General features: G+C 35.5%; 1 protein-coding gene across 2 annotated transcripts in view; it reads right to left on the bottom strand.

The window, feature by feature from the left end:
- Window positions 1-25,340, bottom strand: part of EML5 (EMAP like 5) — a gene marked incomplete at both ends in the record, with an annotated part of 113,375 nt that overhangs the window by 66,088 nt on the left and 21,947 nt on the right. For both annotated transcript variants that reach the window (XM_082000541.1, XM_082000542.1), the window contains 8 exons: window positions 190-446; window positions 1,189-1,326; window positions 2,465-2,666; window positions 6,643-6,778; window positions 15,182-15,367; window positions 18,003-18,071; window positions 18,569-18,667; window positions 22,664-22,823. In XM_082000541.1, the coding sequence (XP_081856667.1) occupies window positions 190-446; window positions 1,189-1,326; window positions 2,465-2,666; window positions 6,643-6,778; window positions 15,182-15,367; window positions 18,003-18,071; window positions 18,569-18,667; window positions 22,664-22,823 (1,247 nt within the window). The remainder of the gene's footprint in view (window positions 1-189; window positions 447-1,188; window positions 1,327-2,464; window positions 2,667-6,642; window positions 6,779-15,181; window positions 15,368-18,002; window positions 18,072-18,568; window positions 18,668-22,663; window positions 22,824-25,340) is intronic.

The following is a 25,340-nucleotide window of genomic DNA, read 5'->3' as shown; positions in this document are numbered from 1 at the left end:
ATGTAAGTAACTTTGCCAGAAAATGCTGTATTTATTCAAATATAGCAAATATTTATATAAACTTAGAAACAAAATTCTCTGTAACCCAGTGCTTTGAACCAAGATCTATATTTGTCTGTTTTGACAAAACTAGTATATATTCTTTCTGTAATAAGTCACAAATACCACAAAGGCAACTCAGAACCTTACTTGGCATCCTGTAAAAAAGTCTCTTCCCATTGCCATCATTGGTCTGTAAGTATTTACTGTCCGAAGACCAATCCATATGGGTGATGAAACTTAAAGATCCAATACATTCCCCAACTTTTTTGTATCGCTGAACCACACCATATATATCCACAGAGCTGTCATTGGAACCAACAGCTAGGAAGTTCCCATCTGGTGAATATTTGAGTTCATGAATAGCTTCCTTCCTGTCTTTGATATGAACAACCTCAGTCATATCTCTGTAGTATGAGAGAAAGCATGTCATAAGTATAGAAAAGTCTTATCATCAAGTTCCCAGTTTTAAAAAACAGACAAAACTGTAAAATGATTAAGTGAACTTTACCATCACATGTGCAAACACAACACTGCTATTTTTAGTGTTCATGGCCAAAAAAAAGAGAAGGGCACAGCAACACAAGAAGGTCCTGCACTGGGCTGAGGGAAAGCGAACAAGGGGAACTGTTCAAGCTGCGTCCACAAAAAAAAAATTAATCAGGTAGATTACCAGATCTTTATTCACTTGGGAGAAAACGCCACTGACATGAAACACAGATCTCATTTGCCCTTTAAAACTGTGGGATCACAGCAACAAGGCAGCATTGTTTTTATAAGCGTGATGTGCTGACAGTAGCATTCCAACACATGGAAACAATTTAGTAAGTAATGAAAATTTATTTCTTAATAATTCAAGAGTAATTAATGAAGCTAAAAACTGAAGTAAAACACTTTCTAGAACACTGCAATTCTTTGCAAATAGACCAATATACTTTTTCAAATGTGTTGTTTCGGGAAGTCTCTTCCCATCGTAGCACACACATTTAAAAAATCTCAGCACCCTCAAGATCAGTAATTTAAAACAGAAACGTAAGTGCTCTCCTCATGTATGGTCACTGCATACACATACTTAGAATTTATAAAGGCAATTAGATAACATGCTTGAAAGAGTTAATAACATACCTATTTTAAATTTTTGTAACATACCTGACTCGAAGCACAGTGAAAGAGCCATCCTTCATTCCAAGAGCAAGATGGATTCCATCAGTACTAACCGCAGCACAGCGAATGGGTTCCTCCATATTGCACCGGGCAATGAGAGCATGGTCTATTAAACTCCAGATTCTAAAATAAAGTAACAAACAAAGGTAAGCAGTGGTTTGTAGCTGTGTCATAGATAGCATGAAGCCTGCATTTTCTGCAGAACGCTGGACACAGTTTTATTTTAAAATAATTTTCAGCAAAGGAAAATCTTAAAATAGAAGTGTGAATTTTGCAAACAGCAAAGAATATTCTTATATTTAAAATAAAATATCTAATGAGAAAATGCAGCAGCAGATTAATTTTGTTTGACTTTCTGAATATAAAAAGAATGACAACATATGACAATACATACTTTTAGGCCACCCTGTGAAAATTCCACTATTTTGTTCATCATTTTAGCTATGAACAACATTAAAGAACAATTAAAGACTTTGCTCAGTACACATATCCTCTCCTATTAACAAGTCATTATCCATAACTCCTTACATATAACTGGATAATATTATAACATCTAAGTTTTTACTACGAGATACATTACAACATGTATCATTTACAATACCTATCTGGAATTCTAAAGCAGAATTTCAATATTCATATTTCAACTACTGTTTTGCTTAACCATGTAACACTTGAGATATATAAGAAAAATGCCAATACATTTAATTTCTAAGAAAAAAGAGAAAAGGTATTTTTGACAAAAAAAGGTGACCTTTAAAAGGGAGTAATTTACAGGGTTTTCTCATAATATAGATTCAATTTACTATGCATGCATTAAGTTTAATGAAACTCCCAAACTTAAATTTAATTCACAGTCTGTGAAAAGTAGATACGGTAAGAGTAAAAATTGTAATTTTTATTACAATTTACAACTGTATTACTATTTTTTTCATTGTTACCTGTGAATACCTAACATAACCCTTGAAAAGGAAACACTTATGGGATACTTGTGTATGAGTGCTTAACGTTAGGCTAAATGAAATTTATTCAAATTTTGTATTTGAATACAAATTTATATTTCATTTTTGTGAAATACACATTTCCACTGCATTTTATTATTGGAGAGCTTTAATTTCATGCGTAACTTAACTGGTTCAGAAGAACTTCAATGCCACATTTAATACGCTTAAAATATATACATTTCAATTAGGTTATCTACAAAATGGCTGTTTGTATAAAGCCATATGCAGTTAAACAAATAAACAAACAAACAAGATTTAACCTGACTGATCGGTCATCACTTCCAGTCATTGCTAGCGGTTTTGTAGGATGGACAGCCAAAGCCCACAGCTCTCCTTCACAGTGCCCCTGCATTATCAGGAAAGGCTTATTACGCTCATGCACCACTATTTCAAAAATTTCACTATCTTGTGTCCCGACGAGGATATGGTCTCCTCTCCAGCAAACACTTCTTACAGACAGACCTGTAGAAGAGATTGTTACTGAGAGATACATCCTGAGAATTTGTGAAACAAAGGTAATGTAACACATGACAAAACATAAAAGCAAAAAAAAAATCAAGAAGTATCCATATACCTTCTCTTATTCCTTCATTTACTCCCTTTATCTATTCCATATAACACACACTGCCCTTGGAACATTAACTTTTCAAGCTTAGTACTACAAAAATTCTAAAATAAAATGTGATCCTTAATTTAAATAAGGGACATGTAGCCAATTCTTGTATTACAAAATCTCTGACAGAGAAAGATAACACTGACATTTGCATCTGAAATTACACATTTAATGTCTTTAAATTTCAGCAAAGGTAGCAGACAATATAAATTACTATTTCTGATCAAACCATGGACCTTAGTACTAGCTAGATGAACCTAAATTACGTAAGTGACAGAAGCAGCAGGAACATACATTATATGCAAAACAGTCAATTGGGCAGAAAGCCCAATTCTCCCTAGCTTGTTTCTGAGATGCTCCCCATAAAGCAAATATTTGTAACAGCTTAATAGTATCTGGAATTATTTTTCTGACTACATAGAAAATAAAAATAAATCAAACTGAAACAACATATAAAGAGATGAAAAGGGTTTATGATAGAATTTAATACATATTTCTAATAACTGAATTAGTTTCCAGGCTTACAGTGGAGGTGAGCACTCACAGGCAGCACTTGTTTGTAGATACGGTTGGCAATAATAAAATAGAAGTTAGGACAGCTGTACACTGAGGACCCAGCCTTAGGTGTCCAATTCTAGGAATATGCACCTTTTAAAACAGGCTGTATTTTGTTGCATTGTTATTCTGATAGTGCAACTCAGTTTTGCCAATTTCAGGTGTATATAAGCAGATGCTAGCAATGCCTAACTTCATTCACTTTGCCTAAACACTGACTGTTGTGGAGAGTAGCTCAAGAATGATCTTTGAAAAACTACTCTGGATTGATATGAGACAAAATTTTATCTATCAGATGGGAGAAAGGAATATTGCAATTATATGAGTTGATGTTCCTCTGAAAAAAGAAAATTAACTATGTAAAGGGAAAAGAAGAGCCTTACATTGTTAAATTAACATTGGAAAAAGATTCCAAGACTCAGAAACAGTGAATGGGTGGGTTAGCAGGCCAGTCTGGTCCATCTGCACTGACGTTTTAATTCTGACAAAGCAAGCTTTCAAAGCAAAGCTTCTGATCATGCCTACTTACCATGCTTTGCATTACAAGATAGCCTTCAAATGCACAAATAAGACTCCATATGAAACAGAACTGAAAGATGTGCTCCCGAAGTGCACTCAGTGCACTCCAACTGCAATATAACGTTCAGTCCACTGAACCAGACTAGAGTTAACACCCTTCAAACACCCATTAAAATGCATATATATTGTTCTATGCTAGCCCTCCACACAACTGTTTTGCTTTACAGATTTGTTCCTGTCGTGCTGCACTGGTGAACATAACCACCTTACCGTTCAGCCCTATAATCTAGACATTATACGGCTATATTGTCTACAGTGATTAAAAAATAAAGAGAGAAAGAGACAGAATCTTTGATGGATGATTAAGACATCTGTTTTAGTAATTTGGAATTTCTCACGGTGCAAGGAGATATTTTGAAAAACAATTTCACTACTTGGAGACATATCTATAGTCAACTAATTACTCTGAGTCATTCACAGGGATACAAAACTTGGGTTTGTGTTCATGGGTAAAATTACAAAGAGGTAAGGTATAGGAGCAGCAGAAAATGCAATTAAGAAAACATGTAGAAGTCAGGTCATAAAGGCAATCCTAAAAAGGATACAGTAAGAAAAATCACAGATGCAAAAGACTGAAAGGAAATGAATCAAGAAACTGAATTTATTAAAGGTAGGATTTTTAAAAGCTATTGGATCTGTCATGGCATTTGATGAGTCAAAAAGATGAGGGTGGAGTTCACATAACTGATCAAGAAAAACCAAATGACTTCATGGTGAGAGTCCATTCTATCAAAACTAAAGGAGACAATCTGGAGTGGAGAACAGGTTTGAAAGAATGAAATGGGGAATGAAACACAGCTTTCAACTACACACAACAGAGCTGAGAAACAGCAGCTGAGGAAATTTAAAAGCCAAAATTTCTAATATACGTGCAAACAGGTCTACCTTTCTCTTCCACCCACCCTAATTATATCTTACCCAAATCAGGACTGATTTTTAGAGCAAAGGCAAATCACCATTTTCACTATGGAGTAATTCCCTTGGCAGGTATCTTTATTCTTCGAATTACAGGACATTTTAACAGTGTGAAGGTGCATGTGTTGACCACCAGAATTATTACTGAGCTACTTGTATGCTCAGAAGAAAAAAAGTCATGAGGCAACTGAAAATATTGTAACAAGTGTTTCACAATTTCATAACAATAGTCACTGCAACACTAGGTATTTATTCCCGTTGCTAAAATGAAAAGACATCTGCTTTTGTTGGAGACTTAAAGGGGCTACAGTTAAATAAAATATTGTAAGAAAGACAGAGAAGGTACCGACAAATAGATTGTTTTGAAGGAAGAAAACAAATTACTGATAGCAGAAATGAGAGATGCACCGATATTAGTAGTATTTTGAAGACACAACAGCAGAAAAGTGTCATTTCAAAATGTATTTGATAATGTACAAATTCACTTAGGAGACACTCCAGATCCGCTTGATAAGTAGATTTGAAGTATATTAAATTGGTTAATAAAGTACTGAAAGACAGAAATTTTGGTTCAATGCAAACATGTATTTTCTTGACAAATGTACTGAGGTATTAAATGTACTATAAGCTAGATCAATTTTTCTAACACAAAGGGACAAGTCTAACTATAAACACATTACTGTGAAACATTAATTAGACTTCAAATAGAATCATAATAAGTAATTATTATATTTAGAAATAAAGAACTCTTATTTTTAAATGACCTGAAATAAGTCTATCAGACATGACATAAACTGAAATCATTATCCAAAAAAGTCAGGTAAGCAGTGGATTTAAAAATGTATTGCATAGAAGAAAAAACTGATCTTGCTATGAAGCAAGAGAAGTATAAATATGGACACGTTTGTCACTTGATTTCAGACTGAAGTAATTATTTCTCTTAAATTGTCTCAAAATAGTCACTGTACACCAGGGCATTTGAAATGGAATGTATTCTATCTTGTTGCAATATTTCACAATCTGGGTGGGAATGCCAAGTCATTTACAGAATACAAAGACTTAACTTGTAATCGATTATTTATTGAACCTGAATATCTGATTGCCATCAGACATTCTACCACATTATCAAATTCTTGGCAAGATATTAGAAAATAACAAAGGGACTAAGGGTAAAGAAAACCAAATGCCAACAAAAGCAATATTGTAAGTGAAATTAGTGCTTCAGTACACATTTGTATTGTTTTCCTAAATCACTCCAGCAACAGTATCTAGAAGACTGGCAAAACATGCCATAGACTGCTAGACATAAAATTTTAGCATGACATAAACTGTTATTGAAGTCATACGTATATGTAAGCACTACAAACAGTAGATTACTTCCAAATAGCTTTAATAAAAATTTGGATAACTAGCAAATGTAATTACCGTACTCCGCTGTTTTACACCGTAGAGCTCACTGTCTCTTCTCAGTTCTCTTAAAGCATCACTGTTCCTTGTTAAAAAACTACTGTGTTATAGAAAAGATGTGCATTTTATTGGTTTAAAAGAAAAAAAATTGAGTCTCTGTGCTTACAACTTCATAGGATGTTTTACAGTAACTTTGAAGGAATACATGATCTTCATACTAGTGGGCATGATCAAATTTCTTATCTAGCAAATAGTTCACAGTAACATACAGGAAACAACTTTTTGGGTTTTTTAAAGCCTTTTCTTGTTCAAAACACTGGTAAATTTCCTATCTTATTGATAGATCAAGAGTGACAAACTTCTTTTTACCTTTATATCCCTGGTCTGTTTCCCTGAGATCAACCACAGTAATTGGTTTAAAATTTAAGTCCCACAAGCGAACGCAGCCATCCCTGCCACCAGTGGCAAACCCCTCTTCGCATGCATTCATGCTGAAAATTCCTGCCTAAAGAGAGAAGAAAGTCATTTTTAACAATACACACGGATTAGAGATACTAATATGGAAAGTGGAATTCTTGTCCATGCTGGTATTGATTATCTTCCTGTCTTCCTACGTGTTATGTTGCTGAAAATTGCATAAACATACACAACTAATACAAGCTTTAAATATGAAAGAGTCAGAAATGGAAACAAACTCAAAATGAGCAGGATTCACATTCTGTGACAAACAGTAAGATAATTGTTGCAATATTGTTTTCATGATGATGATGATGATGAGATGATTGGAGTGATGCTGCTTCTCATCCCTAGACAGAGTTTAGTTTCATATCCTCTTGCCTTAGGGGATGGTCCAACTCTCACAAATGTCAGTTAGGAAGGTTCCCACTCATCTCCGTCAGGCTTGGTTCAGGGCCTTTGTTGCTATTACTCAGCTTCTATACAACCAGGCAAAAAACATCTGGGATTTTTTTACATTTTAAGCCGAGGAAAATTGATGTAAAATTTAAATAAATTTAAGCAAAATATAAAAAAAACAGTAATCATTTTACACCATTTAAAAAGACATAATACAAGCTCTTGTTTTAAAGGTGTACGTCATGAAACAAAACCTAACACATTTTCTTTAACTCACTTGATACATATTTTCTTCAGGATAGCAGAGAGGCAAATATGATGTATTTATTACTGAAATAAATATACTGTATTCACATAGCCACTATATTTGACATAATCATGATATATTACCTAAGTAACATACACACTGTTTTTTTTTAAAGTACCTACACAACTCACTAGTCTTAATTTCAAAAGTAGCTCACACATTTCAGTAAGCAAAGCTACTGAAAAGGCAATTTTGGCTAATAAGCCTACGAGAAGTTAAAACAAACTATTCTATATTTATTGCAAATTATATTTAATGATATTTAATATTCAGCTATGACAAAAGAAAATGGGAGAGCATTAAAAAAGATGGGAGGGAAAATCTGTCTCTGTAACTCCTGTCCAAAAGAATGTAGAACAGCTAATAATAGACATATATCTTCTATAACACTGTTCTGAAATTTTCAGCTTTGTAAAGAAGTAAATGTAAAGTTCCAACAGTTTCTTTGGTTGAGGATGCCTGGATTTTACAGTAATGAAGCACATTAACCCCAAAAATGAAAGCAATTTGCAATGGAGAGATTGGCTTTTGGGGGAAAATAAAGCTCTACACTTACAGAACAAATTAGCATCCAGTGTTGTGGCTTGTAAGAACTCCCAAGTACTCGTTTTTTCTTCTTAAACTATAACTAAAGAAAATACCATAATGGACTGATCATAATGAAATATGGACTGTGCTTTCCTAGCATCAGGTAACAAGGATATGATTTTTCAAGTTGAGAAAAAAGAAATCTCTCACCGTTCACAAAAAAAAGCATATTATTACTAGAATGTCAAATGACAATCAGAACTGAAAGACTAGGATGACAGAACTCAAATTTTTTGATGTGTCATGTCCATCAGGATACAGACTTTTAAGACAAGCCATATTTTCAGGAGTAGTACGTGCCTAAACAGAAATGTAGTGGAATATTTATGTCATAAGCAGATTAGCAGGCTAACTCCCATTATCTCTTAACGTCCTGAAAATCCTCTTTCTCTTTCTTTAGGAGCCCACAGATTTCTGAAAATACAAACCAAACTCTATTTGTTTCTCTGTGTGTGTGACTGTTTTACTGCATTAACCTTTTAACATCATTGAGCAAATAAAAGGCTAGAGGAATTTTGGCTCATTTTGTACTGTATACTGAATTCTGCCCAAGTTCTGCCATATTTGAATCTTTTAAAGCTCTTTTTTGAATGCAACCTTGATAACAGAATTATTCTCTTCTCTAATTAACTCCTTCCAAAATCCATGATTTAATCAGTCAGTATTAAAAAAAGAACCAGATATTTGGAGATGTGGGAAGCTGGCTGAATATTCTGAAGATAAGATCAAGTAGATCCAGGATTAATCTGCTTTCCATTTCACAGAATATTCTTATCTTGAAAAGGACATACTGGTTGTCAAGGAGATTTGGCAGATGTTGTGCTTGCTCAATCTCTTGAAATGCAATAGGACATCCTCATTTCAGTCTATGTACCACTGAAATAGAAGAATTAGATGAAAACTAGAAAAAAGGTCCTTTATTAATGGGGATGGTCAGTACTTAATGGAAGAAGCTTAGCTTAGCTACTCTTCATTTAATTTAGGCCCACACTTAACAGGGAAAAGACAGATTCTTTACTCTGGTAGCTTGGTCAGTCATAATTCTTCCACTAAATCTTTCCTTTTAGAAACTGTCAAGATTGTAAATGCAAAGTAACTTTGGAGTCTTCATGCTTCTCTTAATCCTTCAGCTTTAAATTCTCATTAACATAATTTGATTCTTGATTGTAAATAGCCTTCTAGGAGTAATGACAGGCAAACAATTGCATTGACTTCATTTGATCCAATTGAATAATGTGAGCAACAAAGATTGATAGTGCTTCTGAATCAAAATAAAAGGTGTAGATCAAAGTCTTCCATCTTAAAAGTTAAAAGTTTGGCATACGGACCGCGTTCTTCTGTTACAGATTCTTCATTACAGTTCCCAATGAACAGGAAAATTCGGTTTAATCTCAAACTGATCAGCAGTTTTCTCAGAAAGCAGAGTATTTCCTATTTTTCCAATATAACCAGCTGGTATCACATCTGTGTTCCCTCAAATTTGAAAAAAAGAGTTGAATGAGAGCAAACAAAGAAATAAATGCCCAGATCTACCAGAAATGATAGTTGAAAGCTGGAGAAGTATAAGAAGAACTTGACAAAGATGGTCTCTACTGCATGAATACTTTGCCACTGCTTGTATCCAAGAAGCTTCCAATAGTGAGGTAGTCTCAGGTTTCCTATTGCTGCTGGACCTATCTTGCCTCCAACGGACAAAAATCACACGTTAATTTACCTAAATGCAGTCATTTATATAAAAACCACCACACTAACTCTGACTATACAATTCCTAAAACACATGACTGCATTTAGCTATAATTAGGACCAAGCTTGAAAAATCATATGGAAATTTCAGAAGCAAGTGACTACTACCGAGCAATATGGAGAACAGAGACATTATACCAGTACGGTAAGAATTCCAGTGCCTCCTTTTTACTCCTAGATACAATTCAGAACATAGATGCTAACATGTAAAGCAACACATGTTGGGCATTTATTCTAAGATATTCTCTCTCCTAATATATACTGCATAGCAAGGAAATGGATTGCAAACATTTAAGGTTGGTGTCAGTAAGTTTACAGTGGAGAGCCACTACGTGAAATTTAATCTTCCTATCTAATAAGTCACCCATAAAACAGTTAAAAAAATGGGCATTTTTGTATTTAAAAAAAATTAGCTGTCTATACACCTCTCGTTGGCTGAAATAAGTGGACAGTTACCTTCAAATCCATGAATCATCTAAGCAGTAGGAGAAAAATACTGCATGACTTAATGAGTTGGTACATGATACCAGCTTAAAACGATTCATTTAAGTTCATTATATTGTTTCCATCTATATTTAATTAGTGTTCAGCCAACTGACATAGGTGTGCAATAGTTTTAACAGAGTGCCTGTTATTTAACCTCAAGCCTGTTATTTAACCTCAGTTTCTGACATCAATCCACACAACTTTAATGTGTACCTCTGAAAGACTATCTCAAAATAAATTATTCAGCCACTGAGAAAGCATCTTATGAACATCTACTATGCAAGGCAAAGGCATAGCATACAAGAATCTTTATACCTTATACAGTGTTTTTAAATAAGTATACTATTTTGTTTTAATACCCAAGTAACATCTTGTGTGTGTGTGTATAAAAATATAAAAATAGTCATGGACTACCTTGAATTTAGAACATGTAAGATCATAAAATTAATAGAAGAATCTATGGTTTGTTCTGTGCATTGGTACAAAAATAAGATATCTAACAAAAGATTTTTATGTTGGGGGGGGGGGGGGGGGGGAGTTCAGTCAAGTATATATTAACTTTCCAGAATCAGATGCACTGCCCACAAATAACTTCCAGTACTACCAGTGCCAATGAACTTACATACGTTTTCACGTTGCTGTTTTCTTTCTCCCTTTTAAAAGTTTCATTATTGGTATTATTATTTAGGAGACATCAACAAAACTAGAACTGGAGCTTCCCATTGCCATCCAGTGTTCCTTCCACATGAACTCTGTGCCTTCACTCTTAACCACTGCTTGTTTCCATCTTTTCCTACTTTTCATTCCTACATGTACATTAAGTGAAATCTCCAGTCATCCCAACCTATTTGCTTTCAACTTTTTGTTTCTACTCAAACTGCCAGAAACTCTTCTTTCCTCTGTCTACAGTTCTTCGTATTGCTGCGACAGAAGACAGATAATTTGACTTAGCTGTGAATTTTTATTTTTCTTGCTAGTGTTAAAGTTGCTATCCGTTTCCTCAGTTGCTTATATTGGGACAGCATGATTTATTTTTCACACTGAATTACTCTTAAAATAAAAAATGTCTTTTCAGCTAATGTATTTGTAACAAAGATAGTCAAACTTTGAAAAGAACCCATTTTCTATATTAATGCAGACCACTGCCAGCTGGATGGACTATATCCCCACATCACTACATGCTTTAGATGTGCTTTAACGTGGGAAGCACATTAGGGGGTATCTACTGTTTATACTGCAAGAAAGGAATACATGGTTCTTCATGCAAATAATGAAAATGTTTTCCTTGAATAAATTTTCAGTTTCATTCCAGCCTGTTGAGGAGTAATGATGCAGGATGATAAACAGGCATGCAGGGATGACAATTCCAACTCTTGCACATTGAATGGAAATTTGTATCAGTTTCCTACATTGCGCTTTTAACACATGCACATCACAAATGTTATCATTTACACTTGCATTTTCTTCTAAAAGACTGGACAAGAAGGACATGATTTATAAAATTAAGTACAAAATAGCTGCAAAATATGATGGTAATTGTTTAATATGGCTGAAGAGGCACAATCATTCCAAGCTGCTGTATTTTGTGCTTACAATAGTCTGACAATATTATCCTTTAAGGTAATATTTTATTGAAAAACAAGGTTTCATTTTGTTGGAAAATAAGCTTCCAGAAGAGATTTTGTTGGGGCGTTTTTGCCCTAAAATTGGTGAGATTTGTAGTGACTCTAATTTCTTGTGAAAATGAATTCCAAAGCCATGGACTAGTGCCCCTACTTAATTTCCAGTACTGCAAAGTACAATTCCATTGAGCCTAAAGGACAGAGCCAAAAATAGAAAGCTAGATGAGACCTACTCCAAGGTCACCTGAGCTCCATTCACTGACACTACTAAAGATAAGGAGCAGAGAACTTCAAATTTGATCTTGTGGTCAACAAAGAACTGACATAGCACATAAGGTCATGTAGCAACAAGCTCTCATTGTTCGACATTTATCAGTTACGTCATTTCACACTGAAACAGCTGAAAAGTTCTGCCTTATTCTGAGAAATAAACTGTTACAATTCTAAATACTCCAAGTAACAAATATGCAAATGAACAGGACAGGTGTCTTCTACAGCACCTAACAGGATGGGAGGGTATTTTCCTGATCAGCTTTGGGTAGTAGACAAAGTGTACCCTTGCCTCTGGGAATCCAGGTCTGCATATGCAATATAAGCATTTCAAAAACTTCATTTCACTAACTTCAACATCAAAAAGTAAATGTCCATGTCACCTTAGGAAAATACAGGATAGAGTAGAACACTACTGAAAAATAACATGAGCACTATAACCAGATCTGAAGGTATTAAGAGTCAGGGAATATTTGAAGGATAAAATATCCCCTCATACTTCTTGGTTTATAATTTGGGCCTTCCTGAATACATTTAATATTTCTATCGATGCATACAGGAGGGTATGTGGTGTTGTGTGTATATATATTTTTTATTTTTTTATACACATACACTTATATGTATATAAAGAAATCTCAAATGTAAAATATAGTTTCTATGACATGTTTTCCACACTTATGTTTTTCATAACTTTATTTTTGTTCATAATCAGATACACTGTCATTATACAGCTATCTAAATAACCAGTCCAATCGCTTTTAAATTATTAGTTCATTCAAGAAGCTGCAATCGTCCTGAATGTACATTTCTAAATCATGTAAACCAAGAGTCTCCTTACTACAGACTGACTGCAACCTTTCCCACATATATCTCATTCATCACTTTTTGTCCCCTCCATTCTACCTGGTCAAATCATAAAGAGTGATTTTAATATTTCAGTTACATGCATCATCCCATCCAGTCCAATAATGCCAGTTAAAACAAACGTTATTTTTATAAGAATAATTAATTGTTACTGATTTCTACCTAGATTTTCAAAGCTGCAATATAGGAACACATATGCTTGTATTTTTCCTTATTAACAATTAAAAATAGTGTGAACTTCAAATATTATCTAGAAAGGACAATGCTTTCTGAAACAAAAATCAACCCTAAACCGGTAAATAATATAGCTTCATAAAGTTACCTTAGCAGTTTCAAGCCTTGTAGGTTAAAACAACCAGAAACTGATTGGCTTTGTTTTTAAAGTGATATTTGGACAAGTTAGAAGTTGAATCTTGCATTATATTGCTGTATATGACTTACTATCATGAAAGAAAATGAGGACTGTCATAGTTTGGCATGCACAAATTAGGTTGCAAACCACTAAGTGTTTTTTTGCTGCCTGCTTTAATCAGAAAACTATATGCTTTGAAACAATATGGAAAATACAATGAAAACTTATGTAGCAAAAATATAATCACTTGATAGTTGCATTAAACAATTTGAAAAATGTTATTAAACTTTCACTGATATGTCTTCACTTTTCAAAGCTGTATACTGTCCTAAAAAGCTGAATGAATACAGTAAAAGGCAGCAACATAAGACAAAGAAGAGTGATTGAGTTGAGCTAAAATGACTAAACATATGTGTCTACAAACAAGCTAGGTGTTTCTGCTTACATTACAGTTCATACAATCAATGTCTCTAGAGAGCTATCAGATGACCAGCCAGTAGGACTCAATTCACAGAATGACAGACTAGCTTATGTTGAGGGGAAACTCTGGAGAGCTTCTAGTCCAAACCCCTGCCCAAAGCAGGGTCAGATAACAGCAGGTTGCTCAAGGCTGTGTCCAGTCATGTTGTGAGTATCTCCAAATGCACAGCGATGTGGATGGAGACTCCACAGCCTCTCTGGAGACCTGTTTCTCTGTTTCAACACCAACTGACTAAATATAAGAGTCCAAGTCTTCTGAGATGCTTTTGGACTAATTACACATCCACAAAAGAAAGTCAGATAAAGCAAATCCATATTACAGAATCACAGAATGGCAGGGGTTGTAAGGGACCTCTGAAGATCATCTGGTCCAAACCTCCTGCCAAGGCAGGATCACCTAGGGCACAGGAGCATGTCCAGTCGGGTTTTGAAGGTCTCCAGAGAAGGAGACTCCACAACCTCTCTGGGCAGCCTGTTCCAGTGCTCCGTCACCCTCACAGTAAAGAAGTCTTTCCTCATGTTGAGGTGGAACTTCCTGCGCTGCAGTTTATGCCCATTGCCCCTCGTCCCATCACTGGGCACTACTGAAAAGAGACTGGCTCCATCCTCCTGACAACCACCCTTCAGATATTTATAGACATTGATAAGGTCCCCACTCAGCCTTCTCTTCTCCAGACTAAACAGCCCCAGGGCTCTCAGCCTCTCCTCACACGAGAGATGTTCCAGTCCCTCAATCATCCTTGTAGCCCTCTGTTAGACTCACTCCAAAAGTTCCCCGTCTCTCGAACTCGGGAGCCCAGAACTGGACACAATACTCCACATGAGGCCTCATCAGCGCAGAGTAAAGGGGGAGGATAACCTCTCTCGACCTGCTGGTCACACTCTTCTTAATGCACCCCAGGATACCACTGGCCCTCTTGGCCACCGGCGCACATTGCTGCACATATTCTTTGGGGGAGGCAGCTATACTCACAACTCCAGTATACAAAATGTCACTATATATACACACACATGTGGGTAACTGAACAGAATAATAGATGTCTACTTAAGGGTGAACTTAAATGCATTCCAGGCTCTATTGATTACTAAATCCCCCATCAACGGTAACGGGAGACAGTACATAAATAGATATCCAAATGTATTTCTCAATCTAGCTTTCACTTTCTACCATAACAGTGATCTTAAGCAACAGAAAGGAAGAAAAAAAAATGCAAATTGGACATACTGAGTCTTTATCATTGAAATTGTTTAGGAACACAGACCAGGTGATCTTGCACTGCCCTTTCCAGCTCTCCAGAAATCCATTTAACATTTTATATTAATTTAAAGAGATATACTTACAGTATGTGCTCCCTGTATTGTCCGTACAAGGTTGATTCCTTTCCATACATATATATCTCCATTCAGTGCACCAGAATATGTCACTTCATCCCTTGCACAGGCAAGGCACAATATAGTTTGGAGATCACCAGTTTTGCCAAAAACACCACGTTTTGGTGTCAATGAATTGCCACACAAACTCCAGAACTGCAACATAAAGCGATTTAGAAAGATGGGTATTTCACTAATATCCTATGATTTAATATGTACATCTGAAAGAGAAGTACCTTACCTCCAAGAGACATCATCATTCATACCCTTTTCCCTGCTTTAGTCCTCCAGCTGATTACCAACTTTTTATGTTGTTAACCAACTTTATCTTTCCATAAAATCAGCATATCAGACTAGGTGGGAAAGAGTTTCAGGGTATCATTACTAAACCAAACTGAAATGCTTTCAAATTATAATTTGTGAGCCAATTGTATCTTCAGTCATTTTTGAAAAGTGTTTTGTAATAGAATTATCTGCTATTTCTTTGACATAAGACTTCCACTTTGCAAATGTTGCATTTGCACTTTATGTTACTTTAGGCATTTAAAGAGGCAATCTAAGCAATTAAATGTCTGATAAGGTTGCCGTTTCCTCTGTTTGAAAGCAGCTGGTTTTATTATAGACTTACCACTTCTCATCAGAACCACTGATCATGCAAAGCAGCTATCTAAGGTGGACATTTTTGAGAACTTTCAAATAAACCATTAGTATGTGATTACAGCAATCACATGAGAGTTAATTTCCTCTTAGGTGACCCAACATGTACAGATGACTCCTAAACTAAATACACGCAAAGTCTCTTGTCAGAGCACAATACTTGCCCACTCAATCTCCAGCTACACTCTAGTTTCTGAGATCTCTACAGACAAGCAGCACCTGCATATTCCCTTCAAACCCTCCTGCCCAAACACGTAAATATGCACTGGAAAGTCAACGAGCTGCTGGAGTAATCCAGTGCAAAATGTGAAAGCATTCATTTCATCACTGCTGACAGGTTACTCATATATTGCCTCAGCATGTTTTCTGTATACATGTTTACTAAACTGTATTTCACAGCAAGTCTCTCTGTTATCAATAATCTATTCAAAATTCTGAGCAGAGACTTCAATTAATATAGGATAATGTAAGCAGTTACAATGAATGATTTTGGTACCATCAATACTGTAATTAAGAAATAACCATATACTGATTAGACAAATCCCCTGTTTTAACTAGTATTTCTTTAACCGAAGTACACTGGTTATACATTATGTTGTTCCTTGAGAAGTAAATTGCACAGTCTCTGCATAAAGCAAACACCTAACTCCAATATGGATGTAAGTAACGTATCTAAGAAAAGTAATTCCTCAATATCAGTTCACTTGGAATTACCTACATAATTTGATTAATTAGTATTACAATTTGCATTAAATATCATGTGAGGAAAAAGTACAATATGAATTACAAACATAAAAGTAATTATTGGTATCTGAAAGAACAAGAAGAGAGGATGGTTTAAGAAAAATACACATCAAGAAAAATCGGTTGCCTGATCCAAATGCCTATAAATCTCTAGGATTCAGATTTTTAGTTAATGTTTTCTCAAAGGAAACACCAATTATTTTTAAATGTTATTGTTATTTAAGAAGGGCTTCATAGAGATTTAAAAGTTGCTCAGATAAACTTTTACTGATCTAAACAGATATGTTTTGACATCATAAAGCCACCTTTAATATACTAAATCACTGCTGGAAAATATTAGCTCACTATTGGCATAACTGTCCGTTTAGATCTTGACGTAGAAAAAAAAGATCATTATTAATCAAGCTCAAGGAAATCTGTGAACAACATGCTAAACACTCTGCTACATCAAAGATGTATGGAATCTAGCGAACACACTGAACACTTTTTCCAGTAAACCATTAATACCTATTAATCTAAAAGTTGAATGTATAAAAAGCAATGCATTTTTCCCACCATAGGAACCTACACATAAGAGTAATACAGAACTTTCAAGCTGCCATCTACTGCTGTTACGTGGTAACACAGAAGACAGTGCATGGGAGAAGGCAGTGACTTTAGGAACCTTATTTGATGGCAGTCAAGCACTGATAATCCTGCTGGCAGAGTTAAACCTGAAAAAGAAGCTGTTTCTGCATGACAGTTGGTACATGGATCAAACAAAGCAGAGTGTTTCATAGAAACTTGCTTGAAAGCGACATGAACTGTCCAAATTATAAATCCTGTAACAGGTACAGAGTGTTCAAAATGACAAAGGTAGGAATAACAGCAGGGAAAAGAATTAAAAGAAAGATTTTCCTTTCTCTTTCCACTGTATCCCCATACTCTCTCAAACTGTAAGAAATGTTTTTTCAACTGATTTCACCTCTGCAGTGTAACAATTCATTAATCGTTCCAAGAATCTGAAACTTGAGTACCTGGACTCACCTTAAACATGTGCACTCTGTCTTATGCTACTTGGGATTTCAAACAGCATGTTTTAGACAACCTAAATTTTAAATTATATTACAATCATTACATATGATGCTACTGACAACCGTTCCATTCCTTCTGCATTCCTTCTCTCAGGGCATGAACTCTTTTTAGCAAAGGTGGTCTCTTTTCCACTATATATATTGTCAAATGTCTAGTGTAAGTCAGGTGTGATTCATGACTGCGGTTCCTAGGAATAAATATTATTCTTACAGAGGACCTTTCATATTATAATTATATACTCCTTTTAGATTCTATGTATGTATTTTATAAACTACTGCAGCTTAAATATTTTATGAATTAACATTCATTTCATTACCTTGATGTGTTTTACGCCACAGCTGACAAGCTTATTTGGCTGGTACAAATCCCAAGAAATATCAAATATCTGCATTAAAAAAAACAAGGATGTCAGGAACAAAATTAAAAAAACTTGCAGCAAATTAACAGATAGTCTGAAATGCTTTAAATGGAACTATTGGAATGATTCTTTTAACCCCTGAATACTGAATTCAATACTGAAATTGCAACGTATAGCTCATGTTAGTTCTGTTTGTTTTTTTCCTAGAGCAATTACAACACATGGTAAAGCAACATAAAAGGTTTATTTACGTACTAGAGAAATTTAAGAGGTTATTTGCATTTTGATTTCCCATATGGGAATTAGGGTCTAGGAAGTGCATTAATTTTGCAATTCTCCTACATGCTTACAGTCTCAACAAACCATACCAAATAAATGGTTAGGCATTTTGTTTTTGAAATAAATGTTCATATCTTCACATATCTTAATTATTTTTTGTTCAGACATAGCTCTAGTATGTATGCACAAACATGATTTAACAAACTAAAATTATATTGACACTCAAGTTCTTTATTTATACTTACCCTGTCTGTATGACCAGGAGCCACTGATAACAATTTTCCTTTTCTCCAGTCCCATACACAAACCGTGTTTTTCGAATCCAAACCAACTGAGACCAATCGCTAAAAACATCCAAATTAAATAAATAAATAAAAATAACTCAATATATTAATGAAAGCTATAGTCATCATTTTGAATGATAACAAATTCATAACATATTTGAGTTAGAAGCAATAGCTACATTTTGATATAGAAAAAAATTAAAGAGACATCTTATGCCGAAGCTTCCATAGATGCGTTTCTTCAGTTACGGTACCATGATCATAAAGATGGATAAGATCTTCTTGGATAACAAGATATTTCTGATTTATGTTTAATATATAATTATATATAGCACACATGGCAAGCAGCAGTCAGCAGACATTTGCAAAACGGAATTATCTCACTTAAGTTAATGAAACCACATGTATTTACCTTTAATTACATATAACTTGCAGAATTTAAGTATTTATTTTACAAGTTCAGAAGATACAAAGAAAAATATTTTCTTCAATCTTCTTGGAAACAAACAAAGATTAAAAACAGTTAAAAGCTTTAAGAGTCTTTTGCTTGCTTCTTCAAAACATTTGAGTAACTATTCCTTTCTGAATCCTTTCTCAAACCAGAATCCAACAAGACCCCAAACATACAAATTTCATGAAGTCCTTAATATTCAGAAAGAGTCTGAAGCCAGTTCAACTGTAAAACCAGGAAGGACAAAAAGATTGTTCCAAGAAAATACAGAAAAATAAAAGTTTGAAATCCTTCTACACTCTGCAGCCTGTCTTGTGTTCAACTGTGAAGATATTTTGCACAGATTTCTTGACACAAATCATTGACCATACTAGCCAGTAGTCTACTTTTACTATATCTGTTAACCAGTCAAAATGTTATTTTTCCTACAGAAATTCTCAACAGAAAGACTACAGAAAAAGAAACTGAGTGATTTTGAGTTTTTACAGAAAATTAAGACTTTTTGTTCAGTTTATGCATGAATTGTGACATCATAATTTTGATAAATGAAAGCTTTGCAAATCTTTAGGATAAAGTTTTTTTCATTGTTCAGCAGTTAATACCTACACATATTAATGACAAATTTAGTTTCAATTTCTATGTAGATTATCAAAGTGAGTTTGTAAAAGCAAAAGCAAACCCCAAATTTAAGTAAATTTCTTCCCAAAGACAGAAAACTATTCTCAATACCACCATTTCTTTACTGCCTGAAAAGCTCCAAGATTATAAGAAGAAAATTAAACCAGTTAAATACAATTGCCATCAATGCTCCCTACTTATTAAAGCCAACTTCAATTTTTCAGAAACAACAACGTCCAACCACTCTATTCAATCTTCAAAAACTTTCTTGGAAGGAACATCAGTTTCAATTCCAGTTACACTTCCAACCAGTTCAACTCCAGTCTTACTGCAGAATGAGAGATGTAAATGCAGACTAGGTTTACAATTACTGCATGCCCATCACAAAAACTTTGGGTGATGCCTTTCCAGACATAAGCTAACATAACCCTGACTTCTCAAAAAGGGAGATTAGTTTTTGTTCTTGGTTCTCCTAAGAACTGAAAAATCTTGTTACCAACCAGCACACCCCCACAGTGGAGTAGAGCTCAGAGGGAGCAAAAAACCCAGCAAGCTTGGGGAAGAATGTACCATAAAGCAAGCTGAACTTTTCTCAACACCAGGGAGACTGGAGGGTAACAGTTTTAGATATCGCAGCTGCACCAGCAAATCATCAGGTTCCCCAAGACAATTAATAAAGGATAATAAATAAAGAATAAATAATGTCTTCCTGAGCTAGGCAGACTGGTTGGAGGTGGGGAGGAGAGTGCGTATGTGGCACAGCCCAACATGAAATGTAAAAACGGAACAACTAATAAAAGAAAATTTGAAGAGGGCAATGGCCTTGACGTCACTTCAATCCACATATTCCTTCCCATTGACTGGAGGTGCCCAGCATCATAACAGTGATCCTCTAGAGACCAGTAACAGGAACCACGTTTTTTTGTGATTCATCTGTATATTGCAATTGCTTGTGTTGTGATTTCAGTACATTGCTGTATCACTCTACTAAATCAAGATCCCATATAATGCCAAATATATCAAATAAGTATGTTTAATATCAAACATTAAACCCTCTAAAAGAACGTGGTCAGGGACTCTGACAAATTTAGTTTTAAAACAATAGGAAAGATGTAAACAAGCATACTTTGCAGATCTTTCTGAACTGGATTTGTGTTTTACTGTATTTCCATATGGAGACAATTCTGGAGACACAGATCTTGAAAAACCTATATCCAGCTTTCCTCCAAGACCTCAAAATTTTAACAAATGCCAGGAAAAAGATGATCATATGGAAATGCTGAGAAAAGTGGACATCCTAAATTCTGACCATTTATGGCTTTAAACATAAGAATCAGTACTGGGTACTCCTACAGAAAATCACAGATCCACATTCAGATCTCAAATACGCACAGCGGATGCATAACTGTATTCTAAAAAAAGAGTTAGGGGACTTCAATCCTAATTAGATACATTTTGATCTTAAATTACTAAGGCTGTTCAAGTGAGTAAGCGACATGAGTTTACACAGACAAGAACAACACAGAGGAAAGATATCGCTGTCAAGTAGAATTGATGTTCTAGTAGAAGTTTACTCTCTAAACAATGAGAAACCTGAATGATCAAATCTGTAGATCATTCCAACAAACTCAAAGCCTCCCCACAACAATTACAGCATGTTTTAACAGAAACACACTACAGAATCACAGAATCAAAGAATCATTAAGGTTGGAAAAGATCTTTAAGATCATCAAGTCCAACCATCAACCCAACACCACCATGCCCACTAAACCATGTCCCAAAGTGCCACATCTACACGTTTTGAACACTTCCAGTGATGGTGACTCTACCACCTCCCTGGGCAGCCTGTTCCAATATTTGACCACTCTCTCAGTAAAGAAATTTTTCCTGAGATCTAATCTAAACCTTCCCTGGCGCAACCCGAGGCCATTTCCTCCCTTTCTATCGCTAGTTACTTGGGAGAAGAGACCAACACCCACCTCGCCACAACCCCCTTTCAGGTAGTTGTAGAGAGCGATGAGGTCTCCCCTCAGCCTCCTTTTCTCCAGACTAAACAACCCCAGCTCCCTCAGCCGCTCCTCGTAAGACTTGTGCTCCAGTCCTCTCCCAGCTACAGCTAGGCTTTTCTCTATTTGTGTTCAATAGAGCTCCATTTGATATTGTCTTAATGACAGCAACTGGTCTCTGCAACAATACCACCTCACTTAAAAAAGCAGTAGTAAGTAACAGATACTGACCTTCTTAGAAAGAAAAAGGAACTGAGAATATAGGTAAAACTGAATATCACATAAGGCTAACTGGCAGGGGAGGAAGTGCTGCATAAGACCATGAGACCACAAATACGAAAAGGACTTGCATGGCTAATACCTCTTCAGCTGCTACTTAACGTGCATTTTCCATTCCTAATACATCAATCAAGAAAGCCTCCTTACTCATAGGAGCAAGTGGTTGGTAAAAATGATCTCCCTTATAAGCAGCAACTCTGAGAGACAATTTACTACTCAGAGAATGTTTTAAAGTAAAAAACTATAATCCAATACAATCTTTTTCTTGACTCTTAGATCCAGGATACATGAGTTTGAACAAACAATCAAAATGTGGACAGCCACCAGCAAGTGCAAATGGCAGGAGAAGGGGATACTGCCTGAAGACGTTTGGAGTCCAAGATCAGTAACACAATGGGATTGCCATCACTCTGTGCACAAGACATGCCCCTGCACAGGGGAGGCCCACTATCGCCAACCATATGGTGTAACCCTGAACTACAGCTCACAGAACACAAGAAACTCCCCACCACCTCATCGTCATTCAAAACTCTTCTGAAGTTATACTTTTCTTGCCAAATGTGAGTACTTGTCAGTTGCTACTAATGCCAACTTTTTTTCCTCAACTTGAGTCAATACACTTCCTTAAAAAAAGAAAAAGCTACATAACAAGACTTCTGACAGATAAACAATTTGTTTGAAAAAAGAGTATTAATTACATACCTGACCATCTAAATCAAAAGCCAAGCAAGCTATACCATGTGTGTGAACATCTTTCAGAACAGATACAGTTTGCACAGTGTACGAGTCCCACACGCAGATGTATGGTTCCTTTCCAACTTGACCTGTTGCCACCAACACACGTTCAGGATGCAAAGCAAGGCTGCCAAAGAAAAAGATATTAAATATTTTTGCATGAAACTTTTACATTTGTCTAGTCAGTTGCATTACTATTTTCACGTAAATATGATTTTACAACACTTTCCCATTGATAGTAGATATTAACGAGTCATTGTGTACTACAGATTCCATAATAGCTGTACAATTCTCTTAGTACAGTACATGCCACCACCATTCTTGAATCTGAACCTTCAAGCCTTCTCCAATAAATGAACTGCAGAGCAGTCATTAATCCTTTGTTCCAAAATACGGAGTTTATTAAATTAGGACATATTTTCTGTACTAAAAAAGTACCCATTTTCCTTTTCCTTCTATTTCTTAACATTTAAAAACACAAAGGATGATCAACAGAAGTCACTGTTTAGCTATCTACACATCTATCATAAATGGGCAGAGATATGCATCTCCAGAAGTATTTCATTCCACATTCTATTTGACATCCTTTTTATGAGAGGATTGAATAGCCTTCTGAAGCTATCTCTCTGCTGATTGTACAGCAAGCCAAAGCACTACCAGCTTAGACTAGACTTCAGATGACTAAACTGAAGTGAGATGAAGATTATCTTAAATGTCTTAATTTAAATATAGAACAATTTGGAGTAGTTGATTTTGAATCATTATTAACTTTTCACAGTTCTAGCATTGCAGACAATTTTCTTATAGTTCGTATTTCAGAATTTCGAAGTCCACAGAGGATTGTCACAACTGTTTTGTCAAATCTGGGACCAAGCTAGAAACCATGCTAGTCAACAAGATAGGTTTTTGTTTTGTTTATGCAAGCAAGCTGCAAGGGATGACATGAGGTCTGATGATTCATATTTCATAATAAAAAAATAAGTAAGAATATATTCTAATAGAAACCCAAACAAGCTACCTGATGACATTATACACAGACTAGGTACAGCAGTCCAAAATCATGTAAGAAATACCATATGTGAGTCAGGAAGACAAAATTTCAAAAGTTGGCTATTTAATTTGGCTAAAAAATTTCCTCCCCTAACTAATCATAGAGGAAAGATCTTGAGAGACTGGTGGACAGAACCACTAACAACATATACTAAATGTATTAATCATCTCAACATCACTTGGAAAGGAGAAAGGTTGAGCACTTTGCAACAGTAAGAAGATCTTACATCTGAACAGATTTTGCTAAATGAAGTTCAAAGGACAGAGACAAGAGGAGTCTACAAATATAGAAGAAACAGCCAAGATAAAGCTAATCAGGAAATGACCAGGAAAAAAGATCTAACTCCAAAGTTGTATACGTTTTCTATATACAAAAAGAGCAAGAGGAAACCATGTTAGAGGTTGCTTAGTATTTCATGAAGTCATACTACCCTATGCAATACACTTTTATATTTTTTCTATTTTAATATGGCATTTGAGTTGGTTGATATTGCTTGACAAATTCCACATGCACAACTCTGAGAGGAACATTCAACTTCAAAGTTTCTACAAGAGGTAAAAAGCCTCTGGATTTTTCAACTTTTCTACAGGAATACCTCTTCTTTGCTACTCCACATTATCCTCAGGACCGGGATGAAGCAACCAACATTTCCCCACTTTGCTTCTCTTCAATTCCAGAGCTATTTCACTGGTTCTTCCCTTCCTTCTCTATTTGACAGAGCAACTTCGTAATTAAAAAACAGTGCAGGAAGGAGCTGCCAGGCAAAACTTAACAGATTTCGCTTCAGTTCTGCCACCTAATCCCAACCAACACCTGCACAACTCCCAGAGCACACACAGGCAGATGGTGTACATGGGGAAAAAGGAAAAGCATCTGGAGGGGAAGAAAATGCTGCATTCAAAATTATCTAATTTTTACAACGACACCACACAGAAGGAGAGGTAAGACCACATGGACAATAAAGAAATTCAAGAAGAGAAAGGAAGTGAAAAGAATAAGTAGCGGGGGGGGAAGAAACTGAAACTAAGAGAAAAAGTAAAAACACAGCAAACTGACTGATTCACGGACTCTTCAATCCCATACTTAGCTCTGCTATTAGTGCATAGTGCAGTTTCAGGCAAGTGAAAACCACCCCGCAACTGCAACTCTGAAAAACACTCAGGCATTACCCTGAACACACACAGACAAAAGCACCCCCATGCCACACCTTACAAAACACTTTCCAGCAACCAAAAATTAGCTTAGCATGTTTTTAACTATGCATCAGAAACAGAAGGGACAACAGTAAAGGCACTACCAAGGGCCAGGAAAACACTGTCCAAGTGTGCCAACTAATTCCACTCAAAGTGTATTAGGTGAATACAAAGAATGTTTCCTCTCTCTCTAATTAAGAAACGGCAAATATTAACTAACAGCAATATCACAATATTAGTTCTTCCTATATCATGATATAAAATACTGGCTTAAACAACTGAGGTCAAATTCTGTCCCCATATGGGATAATGGGGCAGAAATTAAGATCTAATGCCTGTATTTTAATCATAACAAACAACACTGTAGAATTACCGATGTCCTTGCCCTATTACTTCAGTC

Source organism: Phaethon aethereus (assembly GCF_964289735.1).
Source record: "Phaethon aethereus genome assembly, chromosome: 5".
Taxonomy (NCBI): domain Eukaryota; kingdom Metazoa; phylum Chordata; class Aves; order Phaethontiformes; family Phaethontidae; genus Phaethon; species Phaethon aethereus.
Note: the sequence above shows the minus strand (reverse complement) of the source record. Positions and strands in the feature narration are given on the sequence as shown.